This window comes from Mytilus edulis, chromosome 5, assembly GCF_963676685.1.
Source record: "Mytilus edulis chromosome 5, xbMytEdul2.2, whole genome shotgun sequence".
Classification (NCBI taxonomy): Eukaryota; Metazoa; Mollusca; class Bivalvia; order Mytilida; family Mytilidae; genus Mytilus; species Mytilus edulis.
Genome location: NC_092348.1, coordinates 92,006,714 through 92,024,810, shown reverse-complemented (window position 1 = coordinate 92,024,810; position 18,097 = coordinate 92,006,714). Strand labels below are relative to the sequence as shown.

At 30.2% G+C, this 18,097-nt stretch overlaps 1 protein-coding gene across 2 annotated transcripts in view; it reads right to left on the bottom strand.

Annotated features, from left to right (window-relative positions):
* LOC139524820 (cell adhesion molecule Dscam1-like) overlaps positions 1-9,871 on the bottom strand; it is a 53,307-nt gene extending 43,436 nt beyond the window's left edge. The window contains exon 1 of one of the 2 annotated variants that reach the window (XM_071319923.1): positions 9,453-9,871. In XM_071319923.1, coding sequence (XP_071176024.1) covers positions 9,453-9,510 — 58 coding nt within the window. In that variant the 5' untranslated portion in view covers positions 9,511-9,871. The remainder of the gene's footprint in view (positions 1-9,452) is intronic. The other variant, XM_071319924.1, reaches the window with a different exon arrangement.
* Positions 9,872-18,097: the final 8,226 nt, after the last annotated feature.

Below are 18,097 nucleotides of genomic sequence, written 5' to 3'. Positions count from 1 at the left end.
AGTGTCTTTTAGCCAACAATAACGTATGGCTTATGCTCATTTAATATTGAAGATCGTACGGTTGCCTTTGTCTGCTCACATCCACATAATTTTGTGGTCTCTGTGAGAATAATTGTCTCAATACTCATATCACATTTCTTTATTCTCATATATTAAAACAAAATCATTAATTATATCCAAAGGCCTTTTTCGAATTAAAATATATACCATAATGTTTTTAAAAGAAGTATGTTTTTTTCTTCCCGCCTGATGATTTTAATTAATCAATTACAAAGATTTATGTAACTAGAATAAGATAAAATCTTGTTCATGCAATCAGAGTAGTTTATTTTATACTGCATATTGTATTCAATTCTGAAAGTATGTGTCAGTATGCGCCCAGGACTTACCAAAGTTAGTTCTAAACGTAATAAGAATTTACTATATAAAAAATATTCTTGATTAACTGTAACATGTTCAAAACTGATAATATCGTCCTTTCATTCAATTCATAATCTGGCTCATACACGACAGAGATGTTGCTTAATTATAAAAAAAGATTGCAATCACTTATATTGATAAATATTGTCCCAGATAGAATATTGACATCAATACTCTATGGGTGATGACATTTATCAATATTTGTGCAACAAACTTTTTATTGCTTAGCAAATCTTAATATAAAACAGATAATCGCTTCTTATGCCAGCAATATTGCACCATGTTGTTTTTAGTGGACACAGTTGCATTATTACTGTTGATTTAGTTGCATACGGAACATGACATTACTATACAATAAATACGTAATCATTTCTACATAATTGTAATGGTACAAAATGTGATATGAATTTTATAATGTTTTAAAAGATAAAAATGGTAATACCATATGGTTATGTATGCCATAAATTTAATAGATCGAGTGGTCAATATAGTTGCTAGGCAGGTAATAATCTTATTAACAGATTACTGTCCATTCTGATTTATTATTGGCACTTAATTATTGATTGTTTACAGTCAAGATAAAAATTATCTATAACTTTATTCAATGATTCAATCAAAAACTAACGGTTTAAATAAGTATATATAAATAAAAGAAGGGCGAATGATAACAGAGGGACATTCAAATAAAATATACCTATATTATGAAACACTAACAGAATCATAGTGGTACATAATCAGTACTTAGGCATTGGTCTATGAAGTTTATTGATTAACATGGAAGGAAAACAACTAAAGAGAGCTGAGCTGTGTTTGTAATCTGCAAACTCAGTGTTTGTAAACTGCAACCTCATTGTACAAGTAAACAGTAATATTGGTGTATGCATATCAAACAGATATATAGTAAACAGTGTATCAAACCCATGTTTGTTCTTTACCAACAGCATACATAATAGATAGTTTAAAATCTGAATCCATGAGACTAATGCACAAAGCAACCTTTGTCATAAGTCTACAAAACAAGCACAAAGATGCATCCGGTATCCAGGTGGCAATTCCGTCTCCCATATTCAAAAATACTTCCGGCAGTAACTATTATAATATCTTCAGCAGTGTACAGCCAATAATCAAATATGTGTTTAGAAATTAAACATTTGGTAAAATCTTTTCATAAGATGAATTAATATTGATCACAACCTACTTAGCCAAGTCGATTGCGATCGATTTCTGATAGGGTTTTTTCCTTACTAGAGGGTTTCGTGAGTGCACTTCTGTAAGTGTTGATTCTATAATCCACCTAAAACCGATCGGCAATAGTGTGATGAAATAAATAGCTTCTTTAATACTAAAATCAACAATAAAACGTGTTTATGGTATAAATTAATCATTGTTATTATTCGACGATTGGCACAATTATTGACTGGTTCTTCTTAACCTAAGGCTGAATGTATGTAGTCACAGAAATAAGTTTTTTTCAACTACCTTATTGATTTCTGTTCACTACATATGAACAGAAAGACTGGACATCTTTCATTAATACCGTCTTTTGTTTAATTGATATACCTGAATAGATGGAAATTATGTTTCTCATATCAATAACAGAATTGAAATTAGAGTTAGACCGATTTTACTCGACACGACTTGTTTGTCTGTATCTTTGAATAGGAATAGTCAGGAAGTCAGAATCAAACAATAAATAAACTATTTAAAAGCTAGAACTTTGAAAAAGGACAATGCAACCTAAGATCAAGGAGAATAAGATGATAAACTGAAAGTATGTGAAAAGTAAAATGACAAAAAAATGAACTCCAAGGAAAATTTAAAACGGAAAGTCCCTTATCAAATGGCAAAATCAAAAGCTCAAACACATCAAACGAAAGGACAACTGTAATATTCTTGACTTGCTACATGAATTTCTTTGTTAGCGATCACGATAACCCTACTTGCAAAAAAAAAACACGTTTTTAACGGTAAATGTCGCAATAAAAATTCAAATTTAATGTGTTCTATATATAATGTTTCATAAAAATGTGTTTAAATCTAAAAAGATGTCATCAATGGTACGTTCTTTGGGTATGTTAAAAATCAAAGTCTATAAGTAAAAATAAAGCGTCTTCAAATGTTTATGACTTACTTGGCTTATGATAATTCACATTTTTTTCTGAAGGCCATTACATTTTTTGTAATAATGATATTTTTTTAAGAACTTAATTAGGTTCTTGGACAATTTCATCAAAGTAATTGTTCATAACTTAAGTAAAAGGCTATAATTTTTATGAGATTTATAAAAGGTTTATTTAATGCTGTATTAAACATTCTCAGGGGTGAAATTTGAAATATAAATATGAAAAGAAAAGTTTATTTGTAGATGAGCGATCAAACTGATTACATTTTTTATGATTGAGTATTTTTTTCTACTTATTACCATGCTTTGATCATTTCGGGGATAAAAGATTCATGTGTGGTTTCGATTTTTGTTTGAATATTGATTTTGTGTGTAAGATTGTCAACTCATTTCAAATGTGCATGTACACTGCAAATAATTGTAATTCGTTTTGTTAATTTCCTACCGTGCTTTGATCCTTCAAATCAGTGCATCATTATAGATTTATAAATTCATAAAGGTTTGATGTGCAATGTAATTCTTTGTGACTATGTGCTTTTATGACAAAAATACAAATTCTGTTTTCTATTTGCCCTAAATATTTGATTTACATTAAATGGATTTTTAATGACTCAAACATTTGATTTAATTTTTCTTATATTTCTTTTTGTACTTATAATTATAATTGCAATATAAAAATTGAGACAACTTTGATGATTCGACGTATGTATTATTGCATTTAATGATAGACTCACCAATCAGGTGATTTGTTTTGCTTATAGCGTATTGTTTAAAAGAGGGACGAAAGATACCAAAGGGACAGTCAAACTCATAAATCTAAAACAAACTGACAACGCCATGGCTAAAAATGAAAAAGACAAACAGAAAAACAATAGTATACATGACACAACATAGAAAACTAAAGAATAAACAACACGAACCCCACCAAAAACTAGGGGTGATCTCAGGTGCTCCGGAAGGGTAAGCAGATCCTGCTCCACATGTGGCACCCGTCGTGTTGTTTATGTGATTACAAATCCGGTAAATAGTCTAATTCGGTAGGTCACATTCATGAAAGGGAAGGGGATTGTAGTTACGACGTAAGAAACATATCCGATATCATTTGTGAAACGGTTATTTCATAACGGTCAACCAACTCGTGATGGCGTCCGTAAAATTTACGAAGGGATGATTTCAACTTCACCATTTGGAACTCTTGGTTTAATAGCTTCCTTGTGAGCAGTAACCCTCTATCAAGAAAATCATGATAGGAAATGCAAGCACGGGAATATCGTATCAATTGGGAGATATATACCCCGTATGCAGGTGCTGCTGGAATGTTGCTACTTAGAAATGGAAAGTTCACAATTGGAAAGCTGAAATCATCTCTTTTGTCGTAAAGTTTAGTTTTCAATCGACCCTCATTGTTTAAATGTGCATGGTTATTGATTACCTGAACATTGTTTTAATCCAGTGCTAATTTTTATTGATATATAAGATTCTCTTCTTCCGGAGTGTCGAGCTTCGAATAATGTCATTTTCTGCATACAACATAAATATAAGCCAGTCGTATTTTATTTCACTTGCTTAAAGAAGGAGACTCGATACAGCAATCATTATCATTATCAACAGGTATATTAGAAACATATCTTAATCACTACTAAATAGCCTATCAAAGACATAGAAATTGATGTCACATGATGTTCCTTATCATTTTGATCACAGTATTGCTTAACAAAATAACGAGATAATTTAAAATTATGACAACAAATATGTATTCATTTAATGCAAACATCTTCACAAATGAATATCTAGTCTTTGGTAATGATATGCACGACAACACTGAAAAGAGCAAACAATAATTGTAACTGCTGACTGATAGATTATATGCAAATGTCATGCAAGTGAGAGATTTAGCTAGCTATATAACCAGGTTTAATCCAACATTTTCTACATAAGAAAATGTGTGTACCATTTCAGGAATATGACAGTTGTTATCAATTCGTTTGATGTGTTGAGCTTTTCCACGGAGTTCGGTATATTTTTTTATTTGGTATATTCCCTATACCTGCATGAGTAAACTACTGTCGACTTTAGTTAGTCCTATTGAGAAAGTTGAAATGGATAACAGTGTGTTGTTAATATACTTTGATATACTTAATCATATATTTAATAATAGTTACTAAAAGTTATAAACATGTCTCTTTGTATACAGGTATGATACAGTATTGAGTATTAAATATACAAAAATAGTCCTTATTATCGTTTCTAAACTTCTGAAAATTGATGTCTTGGAGACTTACTAGTTTTAATCAGTTAACAAGTAATGCCATTAATATGTCTACAGTAAATAAAGGTTTGAGTACTATGATTGTGTATGGATCACAGTGAATTGAACAAATTTACCACTAAAAATTTCCTCTATAGAGAGAAAAAGGACTTAATTTGATGAGAATACATTTTATTTAGAACCTTTTTTTTGAAGGAGTAATTTGTAATTAATAAATCGTCTCAAAGAAGGAATGGCATTATAGGTCGTCCATATAATCCTATCTCAGTTAGAGGTATGACTATACTGGTTGCACGATGTCATCAGGAAAGGTAAATTAGAAGAGGTCATACTGGGATGATGATCGATCAACTTAAATAGAAAATAGTCTTTTGGAGAATAGTAAATGTACCATAAATGCAATTACATTTAACGTCGACAAAATATTTTCTTATTTCCAATATCTTAAGCGAAATTTAACAAGGGAAGGTATATGAATAATGTTGATAACGAGGTGAACTCAATTACATATGAAAAATCTGTCCGAAAAGTTTGATATACCTTTTATAATTTTTTTAATGCAGAATACACCAAATATGTACCACATTTCGCCTACCGAAACATCAACATACTTTAAGCCATATTTGGACTACTTTCAACATGTTCAAAAATATAATAAACGGTCATATAATTTGATGCATATCGGAGTTATTATTACTAACGACGTAATTCTCAAACATATTTGATAATAAAACTTAATATAGATCATTACCTAAGCATCGCAATGCACGACACTAATGCAAATATTTTGTCCAAGGGTAGAAACTCCAATATATTTATGTTCGTGTTCTTTTAAAACTTTATCATATAAATCTGTTAGGAATTGTAGACTTGAAAGCTTTTTTTGTGCCTTTTCCTATGGTGGCACGATGTCGTTTGAATATAATTGATTAGTGCCGATTTTACAATTCGTTTCTGATATAAATGATTGATCCACATGTTATTTCAATCCTTAACAAATGTAGGTTACTGACAATGATATGGCTAAAAATGCCAACCAAGATACAAACAGTGATCAAAACACATGTTTTGAAAACAAGACTCGATATTGCATTGCAACTGTTTTAATGAGTCTTGTAGAGACAAACAGTTTACCTGGAGTACTAAATTAAAAGCACTATCTCTTCGATGATTATTATACCGACTTATTCAAAAACATACAAACGCTATTGTCTTATACCCCCCTAGGCCTTTGGTATACCTTGATTGTTGTATCGTGCCCAGTTTGTCTTCTCTCCACCTTGTTTCAGTTTCAATAAATACATTTATTCTGGCTAAAATAAACAAGGACGGCGATGTCTTCCACTTAAAAAACAATTAGTTAACAAATGAATAAAAACAACAGTAGTATACCTTGATCAAAAGTCATGAATCGATTAAGAGGAAACGGATGTGGGTAGAAAACCAAAACCAAGAGACACATCAACTATAAGAGGAAAACAACGGAACAACAGAAATACTGAATTGCAACAAAACCAAAAAGTAAAAAATATGTCTTTCGAGAAATAGGGATGAAAAAAATGTTTGATACATGCACTTTGTATGTTAAAATGTATCCTCTACGTTGATTGATATAATATGTAAACAGAAAAAGCGGACAAAAACGATCAAAATCCGTTCTTGTGTTTATATGCTATTTTTATAACGTTAAACTTGATTAACTAACAGAATAGTTTTGGGGATTTTTTTTCAAGGAAAGAAATTACAAATGTCTCCGTCAAATTTGACCTCAGAAAGAATAGGGTGTTCATTTAATTTCCCATTCATTTAATTATCCGGCAACAGATCTCCAAACTTTAAGCTCTATGCGTTCCTAATAAAATAAATCCAGAATTACGAATCAAACTCAACAATTTGGAATATTTCCCATCGAATATCTTTTGAATTTCTAAGTCATGTAAATTACATGCATCCGATTTAATATGCTGTACTTGTAAATATTCATTCATCTTACAACCCTTTTTTGTCACAAAGTCAAAATTATATCATACATGTTTTGACGAAAAGGCAAAAACTTTCTATCATTGTTATTGAAATATTTCCATACTTTTAAGAGAAATAAAAAAATATATAAATAAGACAGGTACAATATATTTTAAACATTCTAAGGCTATCGATTTGTTAAATTACAGTTCCATTGTATCGCCAACAATGGTTATTTCAAAGAGGTCGACTTTCTCCCGTTACGAGGACGGTTAAAATGTATTTGAAAATTGAATGTATTCTTTGCTACGAGTGAAATTGCCAGCAGGAGATTTTTATTAAAAAATAAGCCCACGTATTAAAGGTTATTTAAATTATCTGTTTGCTTAACATTTGAATAACTTAAAAACTGAATAAAAAGATAAATTTTCGATTTACAAGTTTTATGTCAGTTGATGAGAAATTCATGCAAGTTTAACCTACTCATACCATTATTCTATACATCGAAGAAACAGTATCCGAACAACTAATTTTGATTTTCAGAAGCTTTTTAAGTTTTAATTAGAAACATACAGCACATTTTATAAATAAAAATGAAATATGATTATCAAACCTTGAAGACAAATTTACGTTCTTTTGTATAAAATTACGGTGAACTGTAAATGCTATATTTATGGGTGTGCAGTTTGATTCTGTATTTATATGTGATAAAATATGAATTCCAGAATAATTAGGGGGTTTAAATTAGAATCGAGTTATCACGGACAGAGTGGTCTGAGATCCGTGATATCGTGTGTTTTTTGTGAGTAAAAGCTTATAGCTCAACTTGAACGTGTTTGCAAAGCTGTATTTTTTTTTATAATACTTCTGTTGTTCATTCGTCCACGAATACTCATTTTATTAGAAATGTATTAGTTTCTTGTCTGACTTAAATTTGTGAAGTTCGAAAAGATTTTGTTGAATTCAGAATATGGTCAGCAATACTATGTATTTTACCAGTCCCTGTTAAGATGGCCGTATAACCTTCATCGAGCAGTAACTGTCATGATATTATGTTCTAGGTTCAGTATATTGAATGTCCACGAGCTCCAAAACGAAGTAAAACATTCCAATGAAAACACTATGTACAAACATCAAACTGACAAAGTATAATATTCAGTGACAAACAATCACTTCTGAATTACATGCTAGTGACTTGGAAATTTGGCGGGGTTAGAATTATTTTGATTTTGAAGATTTCTAAACGATTTATTTACTTGGCTTCTCAAACGTATCGGATGAAAGAAAATCCAAAAATGATTTGTCATGCGCGTTAAAATCGGTTTCATTAATCTATTTACCTATAACATATGTCATTCTTTGCGCTAAAAATGTCAATTCATTAAAATATGCAGTATTACATTACAGATAAGATTTCATATTATAATTTTACTATAGCTGTGAAGCTTGGTTTCAATATAGAATAGTTTGTGAATCAGATAGTTCAGTTAAGTAAATTGATCCTTGATTTTTGTGTGTGTATAATTCATATGCTAAATAATCAATTGTTAGTCAAGAGGATAGAATTTTTATTTTTATTATTTTATTGCTTTTAAATGTTAATGCCTTTTAACATGTTTTATCAAACTTTCATTAATTCAATCATATCATTGATATCTAAATACTTTTTGTACTTCAACCACTTTGCATTTGAGTTTTATTTTTCTTATAAATCAAAAGTAAAAATAGGTTTTGCTTTGATGCCTACATTCAAATAGATTAGTACATTCCCAAATCCGAGCATTAGTTAAAAAAGGGGTATTACAAATATGATTAAAACAGAACAGAGCGCAAATTCCTTTAATATCTTTTAATTTTTCAACTTATAAACTAATTCTTTAAAGCAATTCTGTAATTGACGACTGAATATTAAACAAACTTTAATGTTTATGACAAAACAGTATAACAAAAAATGCTGAACTCCAATGCAAATACAAAGAGGGGAAATCCATAATAATAGACAAAATCAAACGCTATCAATCAACAGAACAAATGATAAACAACTGCCATATAGTTTGAAGAAGATTTTTGGTGCAATTTTTGTTTTCAACTGTAAAGAGCAGCAACATTAGGTGCATTTTGTCTTATCTGAATCAATCTTGCATGTTTGCCTTTTCAGAAATAACGTTTAAAATTATAAGATATAATAGTTCATTCAAGATATTGTATGAATCAGTTTCCATTTGACTTCCTTTCGTACAATAAGGAATGTAGTTAATAGGTATGAAAATTACAGCCTATTACAAAATGTATTCGTGATTATGAATCTGATCCTATGATTATAACAAAAAATAAGTGCAGGTTAAAACACAATTACAGGTGTTAATTTTGTCTGAACAGGTAAAACATTAAAAAAAGTCCTCAAAAAGTGTTCAAGTATCAATAAGGACAAATTTATTACAATTCGTGTTACAGAATAAAATCAGGGGTAATTCTAGAAATATACTAAGGAAAAACTATCTTACTCTCGAATAAGTTGTTGTTCTGTGTAATGAGCCAGTAGTAGTTATGTAAAACAAGTTGTTTATTTACATATCATAATTTATAAATAAAAGCTTTAATTATACATGCACATTACTAGAGCATAATAAAAGATTGATATTTCTTGAATAATTGATTTCATTGTAAAAGAAATCCTACCTGTTATCAAGGGACTTCCGGAAATTGTCAGGAATAGAAATGTCCGAAGTAGTGACATATTCAGGTGTAAATGTCCACCTGCAGTCTGTCTGTCACCCTGGCATGATTATATTGCACTATTACATAGATAAAATCCATTAATAAAACTATACTTTGAGGTATTTCCTTCCAGTATACACCATTCCCATGAAAAATTATTTACCTATGCAAAGGTAAACGAATTATTGTTAATCCATATACCGTACGTTTTCACAAGTCAGATGAAAATAATGTTTCATTGAATATTGCCATTCAAATATACTTTGTATATTAAATTTCAAATTCTTCTGTCGAAACCTGTCGTCTGCTCTTGTCAAATGAAACGGCCAGGTGACGCAGATTTGATCCATCAGATGATAATATTCCTGTACCACGTGCACGTATAATCAATATGTCAGTTTGATAGATATTGAATGCAAGTCCAGCCTCCAAATACGGTAATAATTTAACGAGCTTGTTTTATTTAATTATTTCAATAAAATTTACTATTCTAATGGGAAATTAGCGATTGCTCTACTTCATTACAGTTAAATAATATAATTTGAGTACCCCATGCACGTGACTCGCATAATATAAAACATTTTGAAAAAAGAAAGTAGTTGTTATATGAAATACGAATTATATTTTATAACTTATAAACAACATTAATCATAAAAATATAAACAACATTTATCATAAAAATTAAACTGTTTCTGATCAGGTAATAATTCAAATCATGTTCATACTCGGTCTTGAATTGGAAAGATCAACAAGATTAAAAAGCATCGGTTTAAAATTTTAACAACGTATTCTATATTTTTTGTTTTTTTTTAATTAGAAATACATTGCATAGAAGACAAAGTCTATCAGGTAATAATTCAAGTCATGTTCATACTCGGTCTTGAATTGGAAAGATCATCAGGATTAAACAGCACCGGTTTAAAATTTTAACAACGTATTCTATATATATATTTTTTTTTTTATTTAGAAATACATTGCATAGAAGACAAAGTCTGCTGTATGGGTCATTGCGCAGCAGTTTTCTGATTTTCAAATCACATTTAAGGAATGACTGTAATAATTTTTCTATCTATGAAGAAATAACATAAAAATGTGGTGCACACTGAATAACGCGCGTAGCGGGTTATTTTACAGTGTGCACCACATTTTTTATGTTATTTCGACATAGACAGAAAAATTCCTTATAATTTAATTCTAGATTCCATATTCAAGGAGTAAATCATGAAAAAACGTTGATGACGTCACAGTCAAATGACAAAATTATGTCTATGGGCTGATAAAAAAATTCTCACAGCCAATAGGAAGAACCTAGTGTTCAGTGGTTGTCGTTTGTTGATATGGTTCATAAGTGTTTCTTTTTAACATAGATAAGACCGACCGTTGGTTTGCCTGTTTGAAATGTTTTACCCTAGTCGTTTTGTGGCTCTTTCTATCTTGCAAAGCCTCCGTGTTGAAGGCCGTATTTTTAACCTATAAATAAACTCATCATAGATACCAGGATTAAAATTTGTATTTACGCCAGACGACCGTTTCGTCTACAAAAGACTCATCAGTGACGCTCGAATCCGAAAAAGTTAAAAAAAAAAGCAAAATAAAGTACGACGTTGAAGAGCATTGAGGACCAACCTTCCTAGTTTTGTCAAATACAGCTAATTGTTTACTTTTTTTTATAGATTGTGACTGGGAGGGAGAATTGTCTCATTGACACTCATACCACATCTTCTTATTTTATAACAACCGAGTTTGCATGAACTCCAAATTAATTGTCAGCCTGTGTTTACCTTCAACTACAAAGAAAAATGATCTAGTCTTCCATGTTGAATATTGAAAACACACACACACATATGCACAAATTAATTCAACTAGTAAAACACCATCTCAGTAATGTGTAATAGCAATGAAACCAGGTCAAATGCTTTAAAACAAGGCAGGTTCTTTTTAAATCTAGCAGAGTAAAAATAGTTTTGGGTAGAAGATTATTGGAGCCAAACAATCCACCCATCCAGAGAAAATTTTACTAAAACACAAAAACTGAAAAAATGGGATCTTCAATAAGACCATACGTAAAATAATTCTAATCAACAGTTATATAATGAAATGATTTAATTATCCGGAAAAATCACTGTTTTATTATATATATATCAACTGACTGCAATATTACTGACTTCAATCCATTATACAAATATTTTAACTTTTCATTGATTTTATAGCAATCACTTTCTAGAAATGAACACCAAGAATAATTTTTGGACATTTTGTCTTCGTGAATACTATAATTTATGAGCTATAAATGTTTATAAAATAACGAATAAACACACACATATTCCCCAAAACATATTTTCAATAAGTTTAACATCATACATTGACCTCCGCGGATTTTAGACATTACAGCGAATTTTTTGTATGTAGTTAGTGCACAGATTTGTAGATATTTAGTCAGGCAAACCATTTATTCGTCATTAGTATGTTGAAAGTGACATTGTTATATTCTTGTAATGTTGGTAAAAAATTTGGGGGGCTATGACAATCTATACTTTACCATTTGTGTATGTATATGAAGACCAATACTATATGATTTAATAATATAGACACGAACATATCAATTTAAGGTATACTACTGATGCCTTTATTTTACAATTTAAGTATGGAGTAGCTTTGGAGGAGACGCTTATCCTTTCAACATATCCCTTTGCAGCTAGTCTATGATAATCCGTCATACTTTTTTATTCTTTTAGTGTCTGAACATCATTGTATAGAAAAATAACAAAATTATCGAACACTAAGAAAATTCGAATCGAAAAGTCCCTCATCAAATGGCAAAATCGGTTAAACATTTTGATATCAGTATTTTTTGTTTTGTCGCATAAAAGTTAATGTATTGAATTTCATTTATCAATACGATTCTTTCAAAGTGATTTCTTATAAAAGCCCTGATCGTTTTCTCGTTTTTGGGGGAAAAAAACTTAAAGTTGAATAATGTGTATTATTGTAAAATAATCAAATCGATTTTTTAATGACAAGTATGCTCATTTAAATGCTTTAAGGACCTGGAACAATAGAACACATCAATATACGGTTACTCAGCATTAACGATGATCATAACAATAACTCTCTTTGAAATTTCTACATAGATTTACATATCAATTCAGAGCTAATGCTTAATTTAAACCATCACTTTGAACATACATCATATTGAAAAGGTGAGATTAATATCAGAATATAAAAAGGACAAACCTTAAAGGCAGCATTGGATTGAAATAATCGAACGCTGCTGTGGTTAATAAACTGCTTCACGTTTTCGATTTTCATTTTAATTTGCAATTTTTCATTGATTTTTGGTTTTTCTTTAGTACTTAAAAGAATAAATCAAAAGTTTCGATAATTTTTATCGTTTGCTTTGTCTGTGTCATTAGTATTCGTGAAAAAAGATAAAAACTTATCCGATTTTTCAGGTTAAACTTTGTTCTGGTTCCAAGGAAACTCTAAATAGTAAAATCACAAAAATACTGAACTCCGAGGAAATTTCAAAAAGGTTCATTAACTGACATTCTTATGCTGAACGTAGACAAGAACGAGAAGACCGTTTTCGTCATTGGAAGTGAAAATAAATTAACAAAATATAAATGAATATGCAATCTTCAATAAGGAAAACAACAACACAAGTTAAAATATTTAATTTGCTTGAAATTGAAACTTTGTCAAAGCCGGATGGGTTAAACTCACGAAGAGTATGAAAACTAAACTAAAGAAGTTAAAATATGGCAACAGTAATTTATCAATGCTAAAATCACATATATCGTCTGAAAAGATAACAAATTAATTTAACAAACAAAAACTAAAAGAGTCAAATGAACTCCAAAAAAGAGCGAGAACGGGTGTATCGGCATGATATTCTGTATGGATTACAGTCCATGTCACATACGGGGAAATAACGTATCTGACCTCCACCAGCATTGGGTATAAAAGTAGCGAGAAGAGAAATTCCTTGAAATACATATTCAAGTTTCATTATCATATCAGAGTTGAATAACTGAAATATTCCTTTGAGCAAGCAGAACATAACTCTAAATGTTGTCTGTTGAAATTTAAAGAAAGTTATATTTGAAAGTCTTGTCCGTGTAGGAAATGTCACAGAGGGTGAACTTCTTTCTTAACGAGATAAGTGACAATGAAGAAGCCCAGTCGATTACCAATAATCAAGGGCATAGATATATAGCGTTTCTCAACCCTGTCATATAGGATTAAATCAATCTTAAACTCGTATTACAACAAAGGGTAGTTTTGACAAGTTTACATGAATAAACGGTCATTGTCCATGGGTGGCTGTATTTGGACTGTCTGCAATGATTTTTTTAAAGTTTGTTTTGAGATTTGGGCGTTACATCTCTTCATTGAATTGGAGAAAACTATTTACATAATTTTATAAAATCAATAGTTCGTTTTAAAAATTTGCTACCTATCGTTTTCTGACGACAACATATTCTATGTTACTCGAGAGTTCCGAGATATTGTTCGCACGATTTTTCCCACAATTTTGTCACCTGCAGTTTGGTGTATGCACATTATATTACTTTGGCACGCGACACAGGACAGGTAACACTGCTGACCTCTGACATAATTACTGTATGCAAACATTGTACAATTTACGTTTTAATGTTATTATGAGAATCCTAGTTGTGGAGAATGGCGTGGCACGTGCCATAGCTCAGTGAAGCGTGGAATTGAATTGGCCAACCTGTTGACAAATTATAAATAGGTTCAGATCTGTATGCAAGAGTCTTTAAATATCATAAATATGGATATGATTATTTTTTTGTCAATAGAGTGGCATGTAACACGAAAACATGAATATAAATATTTTTTGTAAGTCTTTGTAAAAGGAGGTGAAATGTGTCATTACGATAAGAAAATTGACACCGGCAAACAGGTGACCCACGTCAAATACCAATTAAACTACAATATTGTGGTAAATGGAAACCAAAACAAGCCACTCCGGACAACAATGTGCAAATCAAAATGGTCCTAGTCATAATTTTAAACAATTTATCTGATAAAAGAAACTTCTGTTGCAATCACCCAGAGCGTGATGTCGTAAATGTGACCATTGAAGGTGGTCGTCGTCTTAATAATGTATGATATTACAGCCATAATGTACAAATTATCACAGCTATAGTTATTCTAGTAACTTGAATTCTTTTAATATGGATAAATTATTTCTTTCGTACATTTAGATGAATAAATCTGGGTATAATAAAAGATGAAGAACACTTAGCTATCGCAAGAAGGAAGGGTCAATTTGATCTCAATCTATTTCACACTAAGAGCATTTTCCATAAAACTTTCAATCTGTTCCCAAATTCACGGTATCTTAGATTGAAATGTGTACTTCAAATTTTTAAAAACATTTTGTGTATTCTTGAAGAGGAGACTTTTAGTATATGCATAAAGATGGTTCAATACTGCAATTTTAGGCAGATAGTGGCTTTTTTCTATTTATTTATCTAAACAAAATTTATTGGTACAAAGAAGACACCTGAACACAAACTGAAATTTTGTGAGAAGTAATGCTATTCATTGTCTTTTGTATATTATACAACTGATTTTGGTTAAAGACGTCCTTTGATGCAAATTTTACAAAAACTGGTAAAAATTGCAATATTGTTTTTCGATCATTTTCATATTTGCCATATGTAACGAATATCATGTCTATAGAGTAAGCAAAATTTTAAGTTTTCAGATTTTGACCCTGTGAATGAAACAAATAGAGGTCAATTGGTCTTAACTTTTTGAAAACGTTCAAACAAAGTTTACGGATCAACGAATTTTGGAAATGAAATTATAAATTTGTTTGTAAATTAATCGAATTATTCTATATTTATAAAACGTACTAAACATAAACCTTTTTGACGGCAATGTACAATTGCTGCAACTTGTCGGTTCTTGGTGATTTTTATCTGAGTTGCTGTTCAATTATTATTATATCTCTCCTCTTCTTCATTCTTCTTCATTTATCACTGGACGCGTAAAATCAGGATTTTTTCTTCCCTGGAAATTTAGTGTACAATTATGAATGGAAAGTGTCCTATCACTTTATGTATATGATATAATTCGTGGTTTTCGAAAATCCAATTTATCATCCTTAACTACTTTCAATTTAGCTTAAAAACAAATGTTTGCAAAGTAGAATATTAAGGCAACCAGAATATATGGGTAGTTTAAACGGAAGAAACAAACTAGAATTTGACGCATAACATATCGACAAAATTGATAAATTGAAAATATAGAACTGCTTTTGTTCAATTTGTTCTAATTTCTGTACTAGTATTTTCATTATAAAACTAGCAAGACTTAGTGTTATGCTAAAATCTTCTTGGTTTGGATATAACTTACTCTGAACCTTGTAGTAGCAACCATACAATTCGCTTTCCGTCTTTACTGGTGTTGAATGTTTTTATACTTCGATGTTTTTAAATAGGCAATTATGCCAAGCACTGATTATTTTTTTTATATTTGTTTTTCGATCATTTTCATATTTTAATGTTGTGAAAGACTACAACTTATCAATAACAATAACACTCATCATTTATACCCATTATAGAACCTGTATGAGTAATGAAGCTAATCAAACTTTAACTGAAATACAATATTTATTAAATATAACCTGGCCATTTTGTCTGTGGATATAGATTTGAGTCTTTTATATTAAATAATAACGTGTTAATAAAATCTGAGCATTAATTGATCAATCAATTTTCCTTTTGTATGGGTAAATCTTGAAATATGAAAACCTTTTAAATTCATTCTGAATCATAAATGGAAGCTTTAATAAACCAATACACTGTAAAAGAATATAAAACTGATGCAATTAGAAACTGCCTTTTATTCTTTCAATACTTTAGTAAAATAGCAATAAAATCCTCATAATAAACAATATTTTTCGGTTAAAAGAATAATGGACCATTACTTTGTGAATGTTCTAAATTTTTTAACTAATGATCATATCATTTCAATAACCAGATTAACCTCGTAAGAGAGTTTACTAAGCGTGAACTTTTCACTAAACCCCTTTCATCTCACTCCTTTTACGTGTTTCATTACTAAACCTCCATCGATGCATACTAAGTAAGGTTATAATTTTATAGTACTATTATAATTATTTCCTTATATAGTTTTATCTTTTTATCATCACTATAAATGCTCACTTCAAACTTCAATGATTTGAATACTCTAACGGTGACCTCCATTTTTTACATTTTATGTTCAACTAAAGAAATATTATTTTTAGAGTATGTATAATTCCTCTATTAACATCGGAATACAAACCTGTTTTTAGTGATAGAAATTTTGCCGTGGCAATACTACACGTAAAATTTATATCACTGGAGTCGGTTTCACCAAAGTACTTAAGATTGATCGTAATTCCTAAACAATTCAGTATACTAACGATCAATCTTAGTGGTAAGTTTGTTTTTTTGTGCAATCGACTCCGGGTTTCCTCGGAAGAAGAATCATCTCATCTGAGATAATCTTTTCTAAAACAAGTGCAGTTGATATATACCAAGGATTGGTATATACGTACAGGTTGTTTAATTGTTTATAGAACATAACAATTAAATACAAAAACATGTGCTACTATAGGGTGGTGAGATTTCTATTGAACAGACATTTTAAAAATTGTTGAATATTAACAGCAACATTAAATAATACTACTTAATGAATAAAAAATGTTGTAATTCTAGGCACCATGTATTGATGTATCTAATCAGAGTTCTGGTGATCGGTTACAATTTTGTGTCTGAGGAAACGACCCGCGGTTTTATATCTTAGGATGTATAGCTACGAAAGCTACACATACATTGCCTTTCTTTTCCAGATTCCTTTTGATTAAACCCTATAAAACTGCAGTTAAAATGGTTCTTGGAAATTGTGCATTAAGTTAAAGGATTTAAAAGATTAACATTAAGTATAAAAAAGTTGTGTTTGAATCTTAATGATGTTTAATCGAGCAGACATTCTTCTTTCATCAGTACAATTATCAACCAACATTTAACAGAAACATGCAATAAAATACAGAAAGTGACACGCGACTAACGTAAGGCAAAATAGAGATCTGCTGCCGTGGGAATCTTTAGATAATACGATGTCTTTGTGCTGATTTTGTGGGAAACTCAATCCCGTAATGTCACACGTTACCAGGTGCTCGTTCTCACCAACAAACCTCTTGTCTATCATTAACATTTTAATAATGTATTTTATGCATTTTGAATTTATATTGATCCAATTTTTTTAAGAGTCAGTCAAAATAATTTAAGCATCCGGGTTAGTTCTCCAAAAAAATTAGATTTTTAATTGTTTACCTATTTTGTTCACTGATGCATACTTATAAATTTTTACTTTTATCTATTGTATAGTCAATTGATACCATAGCTTGTACCCCTAAAACTTATAAATGTTTACTTTTATCTATTGTATAGCCAATTGATACCTTAGCGTGTACCTTAAAACTTATAAATATTTACTTTTATCTATTGTATAGTCAATTGACACTATAGCTTGTACCCATAATAGATATAGGAAGATGTGGTGTGAGTGCCAATGAGACAACT